This window comes from Ziziphus jujuba, chromosome 1 (assembly GCF_031755915.1).
Source record: "Ziziphus jujuba cultivar Dongzao chromosome 1, ASM3175591v1".
NCBI lineage: Eukaryota > Viridiplantae > Streptophyta > Magnoliopsida > Rosales > Rhamnaceae > Ziziphus > Ziziphus jujuba.
In genome coordinates, this window is record NC_083379.1 from 10716469 (window position 1) to 10726344 (window position 9876).

The 9876-nt window shown below is 34.4% G+C and overlaps 2 protein-coding genes across 3 annotated transcripts; one reads left to right on the plus strand and one right to left on the minus strand.

Moving 5' to 3' along the window:
• The first annotated feature begins 781 nt into the window (after positions 1 to 781).
• On the plus strand, positions 782 to 4210 carry LOC125424112 (WEB family protein At1g12150). 2 transcript variants are annotated; one of them, XM_048480492.2, is made up of 4 exons: positions 782 to 1288; positions 1554 to 1787; positions 2078 to 3684; positions 3848 to 4210. In XM_048480492.2, the coding sequence occupies exons 2-3, from the start codon at positions 1605 to 1607 to the stop codon at positions 3641 to 3643; spliced, it is 1749 nt and encodes a 582-aa protein (XP_048336449.1). In that variant the 5' UTR covers positions 782 to 1288; positions 1554 to 1604; the 3' UTR covers positions 3644 to 3684; positions 3848 to 4210. The 2 variants fall into 2 exon arrangements, with proteins under 2 accessions (XP_048336449.1, XP_060672917.1); XM_060816934.1 differs by lacking the exon at positions 3848 to 4210 and having other exon boundaries at positions 783 to 1288; positions 2078 to 3840.
• Positions 4211 to 4629: 419 nt separating this feature from the next.
• On the minus strand, positions 4630 to 9468 carry LOC107408859 (SEC14 cytosolic factor). Its single transcript, XM_048480499.2, has 11 exons — positions 9171 to 9468; positions 8964 to 8992; positions 7711 to 7794; positions 7534 to 7587; positions 6809 to 6886; positions 6586 to 6639; positions 6405 to 6464; positions 6240 to 6335; positions 5654 to 5755; positions 5424 to 5504; positions 4630 to 5253 (listed from the first exon to the last, which is right to left on the minus strand). The coding sequence occupies exons 1-11, from the start codon at positions 9223 to 9225 to the stop codon at positions 4936 to 4938; spliced, it is 1011 nt and encodes a 336-aa protein (XP_048336456.1). The 5' UTR covers positions 9226 to 9468; the 3' UTR covers positions 4630 to 4935.
• Between the last annotated feature and the right edge of the window lie 408 nt (positions 9469 to 9876).

Consider the following 9876-nt stretch of genomic DNA (forward strand, 5'->3'; position numbering starts at 1 on the left):
ATTCGGACTAATAGGTTGGATATATTAAATTTAACAGAAATTTAGACCCGTGGTTAACAAAGAAATACTTGAAGAATGGTCTGATGATCACGTTGGATTGAAACATAGTCCCACCCTAGAAAACCCTTGCGCTTTTTGCGTATTTATTCTGAATTTCAGCCTATAGCTTTTTTGCTTTTAATTTCTTCTTTGTCTCTCTATTAATATGTATAATGTTTCTTAGTTAGTAACAAATCAAAATTAATGTATTCTGTATAAAATAAAAACAGAAACAACTTGCTGCTAGCATAATTATATAAAAATTTAAAAACATATAATATAAAATATACCTAATGCATTGTTCGTGAGATATTGATTTTTAAGTAAAAATTTAATATTATTTGTGGCATATTGAATTCCTACACAGTCATATATTGGATCAAATTTGAAATAATACAGTTCAATTTAATCTAGTTCTGTATCTTAAATGGATCAATATTTAGTTAAGAAATAATATAAAATAATGAAGTAGTATGGAGCTTCACAGAATCAATAATTTAGAAAACTCACTAAGATTCAATAGGCATTGCAAAAGGAAAATTTAAAAAAAAAAAAATCATATCAATTAAATTATTTAAAAAGGAAACACAACGTATCGAATTGAAGTCCAAAATTAAATGGGAAAATATTTACTTTCCATCGATGTATATTGTTGACATGAATTAAAATGTTAAATGACATTTTTAATGAATAAAATTGTATTTACTACAAATTTAGTAAAAAGACAGTCCATTTTATCAAATTTACAATTATACAAATGAAAAATATAATGTGGAGGCCGGTGTTATTTGACCGATCCTAAGCTGGTCAGCGTGCGGTCAAGTTGACCACCAACTGATCGATGTTTGTTTCCTTATGGTTTGCAAATTACAAATTCCCACGTATAGCCCTGTGCGAAACGCGGGAGCCCAATGGAGGTTCAAGGGCAATTTCGTCATTTGGAAAACTCCACCCTTAGACGGTTGGTAAATACCGTTATGCAGCGCAAAGCTCTGAGAATTTTGCGGCTTAAAAAGGAAGAAGTGGGATTGTACAGGACCAATGCCTAATCCCATCTCTCATTTTTGGGCTGTTTCCGTTTGCATACGTATTCCAAACAGCTTCAAACTAGGGCAAAATTCTCTTTCCAAACCAAACTAACAGACCCATTATTTCCATCTCCATTTTTCTTTTATTTTTTTATTTTTTTATTTTTTATTTTTTGAACTTTTATCTCAGAGGTCTTCTTTGCCATAACGCCATCAACAAGGTATGATCTTTCTCTGCATGTGTTTTTTTTCTTTTTTTTAACTCAACAAAATCCCATTTTTATTATGATCATTTTTCATTTTCAAGCATTTGATTTTGTCATTGTGCAATTAATTTGTTGTACTATTATATTTCTCAATTTGCATAATGTATATGAATATGAACAAAAGAAATCAAATCTTGCCCCATTTTGATTTTTCAAATATATATATATATATATATGTATACAAGGTGGATGTTTAAATTTTGATTTGATTTAATTTCAGGTAGAAGCTTTAAAAGATTAACCAAGCAAAAAAAAAAAAAAAATAGGAGGAATGGCTAACATCCGTGTAAAGGAATATGAAAGGTCATCAAGTTCATCATCTCCAAGGGCAGAAGTTGGAGAGATTGACACCAGAGCACCTTTCCAATCTGTCAAAGCTGCTGTTAGTTTATTTGGAGAAGTAGCTGTTAGTAGAGGCAAACCCACCGTCAAAAAATCTAAACTTTCTTCTGAGGTTTGTTTGTATTTATTATATATATTTTTCCCTATCAAATCCTACAATTTGGTGTTCAAGGAATCCCAAGTCCCTAGAATATTATGGATTGTTATTATGTGCTGTAACATTACCAAAACCAGATACATTTTGTTATTGCTTTTCTTTTATCACATAATACCAAGAGGATGTATTTTCATAACACAAATTGGATTAATTAGTCCATAATAAGGATTTAGTTCTCTTGTGGGATTTTTTATTTATTTTTAATTAAATATTCTGATTTTTTTTTTTTTTGAAATTTGCTATAGAATGTACTGGACAAGGAGACGCAGTTTATCTTGGTCCAGAAGGAAATAAACAAGCTTAAACAAAAACTAGAGAGTGCTGAAACAACAAAATCCAAAGCACTCACTGAGCTTGAAAAGGCAAAGAGAACATTGCAAGATTTAACAACCAAGCTTGAAAACGTAAGCCAATCCAAACAATCAGCAATTGCAGATGCAGAAGCTGTCAAAAACCGAGCCAAGAAACTCGAAGTCCAGAAATCCCAAAAGGCCATTGGATTTGAAGCTTGGAAAATGGAACTTGAACATGCAAGGAAAGAATACACCTCCACTGTTTTCCAACTTGATGCATCAAAGCAAGAGCTCACCAAAATCCGCCAGGATTTCGATGCAGCTTTGGAAGCCAAACTCGCCGCTTTCCAACAGGCTGCAGAAGCTCAGCGTTCGGCGAAAATGCATTCAGAGAAAGCTTCCGAGCTTTCGAAGCAAATTGCTGCAATGCAAGCTTCTATCGAGCAGTTAAAGCTCGCTGCTCTTCAATCCCAACAAGAGCATGCCAAAATTGTGGAAGAGAAGGAAGCCAAACTAGAAACTTACAGAACAAGCAAGCAAGAAGCAGAGAACAAGTTGCAGTCTTTGAAGAAAGAAATTGAACCTGAACAAACAAGGAACATAGAGGCAGAGCTCGAAAGAGCAACTGTGGAGATCGAAGTTGCACAAGAAGAGATGAAGAAAGCTCATGCTTCGGAAATGGATAAAGTGAGAATTGTTACTGCAGAGCTCAACGAAGCAACGAAGACATTGGAAGAAGTTGCTTACGAGGAAGGCACTCTTCGAAGCCTAGTGAGTTCTCTTAACGAGGAACTAGAGGTTGCGAAGAAAGAGCAGGCTGAATTGAAGAAGAAGGAAATGGAGGTTGAGTCCATGGCTGCAAAACTGAGTGCCGAGTTAGAGAATGTCAAGGCTGAGGCAGAGCTTAAAGCTAATGATGTTGCTGATAAGGAAAAGGAAATATCAAATGAACACAATTTAAAACACCAGCGGCTAATAGAAGAAACCAAAAGTGCGAAAAGGGAAACAGAAGAAATGAAGAACAAGATCGAAGAGTTGAAAAGAGAAGCTGAAGATTACGGGAAAACAGCAAAGGAAACAGAGAAAAAGCGGCAGATTGCATTGGAAGAGGCTGTGGCAGCAAAAGAAGCAGAGAAAAGAGCTCTTGAAGAGATGAAGATAGTGACTGAAAGAAAAGAAAGTGGTCAAGCTGCAGATTTGGAGAAAAGCAACAAAATAAAAGTGTCACTGGAAGAGTTTCAATCTCTGAGTCAGAAAGTTGCAGAATCAGAAAATGTGGCAGGGAAAGCAGAAGCAGATGCAATGGTGCAGATAAAAGCAATCAATGAAAGGAAAAACAAAACCGATAAGAAATTGGAAGCTAACCTGAAAGCAATAGAGGAGATCAAAGAAGCAACAGACTTGGCTGTGAAGAAAGCAGAGATGGCAGAGAATGCAAAAACAATGGTTGAAGGTGAACTTCGAAAATGGCGTACTCAAGAAGAACAGATTTCTGAGGTTGATCCCCAGATGTCCTAGTATTTGAAAAAAACCACAAAACCTGCCAGATTTTTTATCAGGTGGGGTGTCTAAGAATTTGATCATAATGGCCTGCCTTTTGCTAAAAATCCTTTGGCATTTTGCGTTTGATAATGGAAACAAAGAAAAGAAAAAAAAAATTGATTCTGTAAGATGTATAGTTGATCTCCTCATTTGCTGACCAAGGATTATATGTATTTGCAGGTTTTGTGCCTTCAAGAGAACATATGAGAAAATGTGTGACTCAATTGCTTTAAAAAAGTAGTTTTTTTTCTTTTTTTGCCTTGAATGCCTTTTTCAGGGTCTAAGTTAGCATGCAACTTCCATTTGTAGCCATAACGCAGTGAAAGATGAAAGAAAATGCAGAAAAGGATTTAATACAATTAGCAATGTAGCAGAAATACCAAACGAGACATGGGATTAAGCTTTCTCATCTATCCTCTTATGCAGCCAAAGAAATATGAAGAAAGAAAAAAACAAGGGCTTGCCATTCAATGTAGAATTTGTTAATTTTCCAATTACCAGATAGCCGAAGAAAACAAAGACATAATCATTTGCGCGCCACACCCCCCCCCCCCCCCCCCCCCACATCATTTTGTATTTTGGACCCCGCCCCCCCCCCCCATCATTTTGTATTTTTACCCTCCAACTTTTATATACATCCTAGTATAGGAATTTGAAAATTTTAACCATACGCACAACATGAGTATAAAATAAAATACATGAATAAATTTGTAAACAAAATTGAATGAGGTTTGTATTACTGTTTTTTGGTAAATAATGAGGTTGGTATTGCAATCTTATTGCATTTATCAGTCAAATTGAATATGCGAACTAAAATGACAAAATATTTGACGGAGTCTGAAGGGCAAAAGTGCACCAACTATTTAATCTATCACATAAAGAGCCTTTAGGAACTTGAACGCATGAAATTGATGAAGAGGAAAACAAGTTGATCTGTGCAATTTATATATTTAACTTAGAAATTATGCAAAGAAAGATGATACTTTACTTATGCTGCATCACCACTACACATAATATACCGGAAGAGCTTCATCCAGACAATATGTCAAGTTACATACACCGTATTAGCCTTTTCCACGTGGAATTATACGTAGAGAGATATTATGAGCTACTAGCAATACAACCGTCGATAAATTGTATAACTGCAATTCTAGAACCAGTTAAAACCACAAATTCCATTTTCAGGAGCTCAAAAGGGAGAGATCAAGAATCATGGGAGAAAAATCATCGGTGCAAGACAGTGCGAGCTTTAAGCTCTCTTCCTGCTCTCAAGCACCATTGATTCTGAGGCCGTTGAGTGAGTCAGATAATCTCTTTCCATTTTCAAATTTGTTAAACTCGGATTCTATGGTTTTCGCAATCTCAGTTCTGTCTGCAGGTGGCTCAGGAACATCCACGTGAAAAGACCCCTGCTTGATCAGTTCATCGGGTTCATTGGTCAATGATTGCTGCATGATGTGGTTGTAGAGTTCTTGGTGGAAGGGGTGATCCAAGGAAAAGCAATTTTCATTTCTGTTGTCCGAATTTCGCGATGATCCAGAGCCTTCTCTTTTACAAAAATGTGGGAGAGATGCATAATCCATTATCTATATGAAAATTTAGTCCCAACAAAAAAATAATTGGTCATTTTGTAGGAAGAAATTAAAATTGACCAAGTAAGATACCAGCTCAAAAAATTTTCACCCTTGTCTTTCACAGGAAATTAAGGAAAACACGGAAGAAGAGGATTAAAAAGAAGGAAAAAGGAAAGCCTTACCTTTAACAACTCATCCCTCCCGCAACCTTGCAACACTTGTACTTTTTTCCTTGTCCTCTCCTGCAAAAGAGGCTTGACAACCTGCTTACAGGCAGAACTATCTTTAGGAGAAACATAATACTTTCTCAAGAGCTACATAAGTGCTCACCTTGTAAGTGCACTAAAAAAGTAGCCAGTATTAAATAGCATACCAAATGAAAAAATCACAACGAACAATAATGAGGGCTTACCTTCCAACAAGCTGAAAATATATACGGGACATTTACAATGTAGTATGTATTTGTTTTCTCGGGGTAGTTCAGGTCATCAATGGTTGATATGATTGTCAATAACTGCATGAACACGCGAACATAATAAGACAATGTTATGAGGACTAACAAGGTTTTACATTCTAAAACTTGGAAAAACCATAACCCTATCTGTTGTCCTCAAGATAGATAGTCTTAGGCTCTTTAGATTCTGGAACTTTTCAATAAGGTGATACTTACTATTAATTATAAGATCACATCAATACATTTTTGGCCAAAAGTGAAAAATGCAAGGAATCTAGTAATCAATAGATGGTCTCATTCTTTTCATATAATATTATATAGCGAGAGATTGTCTTAAACTCTCTGCTCTGGAGTGTCAACGGTTAGAAAACACTCCAATATTTCTTGATTTTTACTACTATATATTTTAATTGAGTAAACTTTGGCTCTTTAATAATAGAGATCAAAACCCAAGTGAACATGAGATGCATAAATTAACTGAAAACACAAAGCTAAAAAAATAGACAAACAAAGAGAAAAATCTATTGTCTGTCGTAAATCATACCTTAATCTGGTTTAGTGCTGAAAGCTTCAAACCAGTCATATCTAAAACTTTCACACATGTGGTAATAGGTCGCCCATACTTTTTGGATGCAGAAGGCTGGAACAAGTTATACATGTTAAAACAATGCTTCAAAAAATGTTAAAGAGACCAAATTAGCGTACTCACCAAAATTACACGGTCCCGATATTCATTGATTTGAATGTGCGACTGCACATAGTAATGGACCTGCAGGGCAAAAAGGTATAAAATCCTTAAACACAAAGTTTGCAGAGAGTGGCACAAGTTGCTACTCAAATTCTAGTTTGTCTCGATCAACACAACCAGAGTCTTTAATCATAATACTTACAGATGCTTTGTCAAATGTACTGAGCCCCACACCAATAGCAAAGACAGGCAATCCCTGGAGAGGAAAGAGTTTTATGAGTATAAACAAAGTTATTAAAATATTTTTCATGGATTCAATATACAGTTGCTTTGGTGCCACCCCATGATGGAAGATATTGCAGGTGTGAGCAAAACAGAGAGCTTAGATGCTATTAATAAGATCAAATTTAATAAAGAAAGAGCACCTCTCTCGAGTAACCTGAAACTCCTATGAGCTGTGAATCACGCACGGCCCTATATAAATCAGTTGGAACTATGGGTTTCTGCATAAAGAAATTCCACGTTAGAAATAACTTCAAGGAATTTATAAGATTGTGGTTTAGCAAGAAAGTAGGAAACCAAGCATATCGATTGAGGTATTGGTCCCTTTATACTAGAATATTACATCATATGCATACTTAATGTTCATGGAAACCAAACATATGTTCTAGCACATCAGCAGTCATGGCCAGGTCAAATCAGAAGATGATTTTCATCAAACCTTCATAAAGGAGTTAAGGAAATGCAAGACAAAGAAATTTGTTAGCGGTCGCCCAATCAAGAAGCGAATTCTACTTCATTAAAATACAATTAGGATTAGCAGAATATTTATAATTTCCAAGGTCCAGAAGTGAAAATGAACAGCATGTCTCAAAACACAATGATCCACCTTTGCCACTGTCAATATTCATTTAATAGATAATAATTTGATGTCATATTGAAATCAGATAACTGGTTTAGCCATTTAATTCATGAATTTTAGGCACAAAAAGCAGAACTCACAATTCCTATGCATGCTGCAAGGTTTCATATATCATATAAGACATTATCCATCAAACTGACATTTCATAACACCTTCATTATAATTACTTCTCTTGGAAAAAGATCAGGTAAATCATAAACTGAATACCAGAGTAGAAGATAAACTTACCGCTAATATGTTGTCAATCTCATTTTGAACCCTCCAATTTAAGCAATCCACCAACTGGAATATTATACAGGTGTCATTTCATCAAACTAAAAAGGGAAATAAGAAAACAATAGATTTTCCTTAAATACAATTTTTGACAATGTACAAATAGCTTCAACTAAAAGAGTCGCATCTAACCATTCTATGGGCCTTGTTAACATTCCACTCTCTTGCTTTCAGAAAACGCATCAAAGTTTCAACTAGATATCCTTGGTGAACATTCTGCAAACCAAGAACCATTCATGAGAAATCAAAATACCATTGAAAATTTTAACATCAAATCAAGCTTTTTTTTTTTTTTTACTTTTGCGTAAACTATGATTGGAAAGAAGAACATGCTTTCCATCCTCCCAGACCCTTGGGCATGCTATTCATGGAAATGATCCAATCAAACAGATATCAAACATAAAATTCAGCAATTAAATGAACCAAAGTAGAGGTAGCTATTATAATATTAATTTCATTTATCTTCGACTTCCAAAACTGCCTCACATCCCACAGCTATTTAAAGGTACAACTTTAAACCTAGACCTTTTTGGTTAAGGGATAAAGAAATCCTTAAACACCATAACCACACAAAATTTCCATGCCACCAGCAGGTGAAGTTGCTTTTAAAACAAAGATAAACAAAAACAAAAACTTTGTGCGCATCTCCTCTCGATTCTACCATCCTTGATTGCACTCAAAATATGGAAGTGCTTAGTTAATTTTTTATTGTATGATGGATTAGAAACATACAAAAGCATGTGCACCCATTTAACATATGATGCTCTAAAAACAGATCAATTTCTCAGCTAGTGCAGGGAAACAAGCATATTGCAAGATCAGCTTGTTAAGGCATTAGAAAAATCCTCCATCTATCCAATATCAACAAGGACTACTTCAGTTTTTCTTAACACAACTCTGATGTTGGATTGAACTTCATGAGGCAAGTCAGATCACAACCAGAAGACCACAATGCAAAGGATTCGAACCAATTACACAGATCAACATCAAACACTCACTGTCGATTTAGAACCCATTGATGCACATCATTTGCAGTAAACATTTTGTCAAATAGCACCTCCAAATTCAAGAAAAACACAACAAACCCACAAAAATTCATAGCAGACAAATTTCCCGGAAACATAGTCAGCGCTGGTAAATCCAAAGAGTAGACGGCTAAGCTTGGATAAAAGCACCGATTTTTTGCACATTCTCCAAAAAAATGAAACATATACTAAAAAAAGGAAAAAATAAAAAAAAAATACTATAATTGTGTGGACAAGCTGCAAATAAGATCGGACAGTGAAAAAATTAAAAATAAAATAAAATAATTAAAATTAAAAAAAAAAAAAAAAAAAAAAAAAAAAAAAGAGGCAGGAAATCAAAGTGAAAGAGAAAATGGGTACCTGAAACGTTATCTTCAAAGGCTCCTCCACTGCCATTTGCGATTTATATTAAAAAGAAAAAGGCAAAGCTAAGTAAGAAACAATTTAGATAAAAATAAAATAAATAAAAAACCAGTAAGTAACAAAAAGAAGAAGAATAAAGGCCAAAAGGGCAAAGAAAAAAAAATGTTGAGCTGGAGCTTGGAGGGATGTCTATGGCTGACTAACCTTCCTTCATTCGAGCTTCCAACTCCTTGATCGCATCCTGAGACACCACTCCCATTTCTTCTGTCTTCCTCTCCAAACTTCCCACCCCCAAAAAATTAAAAAAATTAAAAATAAATAAATTGGGAATTGAAGAGGTTAGCAGAGCAAGAATCTAAAGTTGGACTTGCTATTTAGTTTGTTTTTTTTTTTTATAATAAAATTGTTAGATTTAGAGAGAAGAAGAAGAAGAAGAAGAAGAAGAAAGAGAGACTTTGAGATGTGTAATATTACAGAGCGAGAAATTGAAAGGCTTGCTTATGAGAGAGAAAGAGTAAGAGAGGTCAAGATTCAATAAAGGTTACCCCACGGAAGAACCTACAACGCACCAACACTTACTTTTTTCACTTACCCCTCACCTTTCTTTTTTTCTTTTCTTTTCTTTTTTTTTTTTTTCTCTTTTTGGAATTTCTTTCTAATAATATTAAATAGAAAATGTTAATTTCATTTTGGAAAATCAATAAAAATTGTAGAGTCAAATATTTTAGTATTTTTCTAATTTATTAAAGTACAAAAATATTTTTAAAAATGTATAAAAAAAATGACATTTTTTCCGTACCAATAATTGTGAATTTTCCTTTGCTTATTGGTGAAATAAATAGTCTTTTACATTTACTTTCTTAAATGTTTTTTTGCAGACACGTTTTGATCATGTTTAACAAGTTGACTT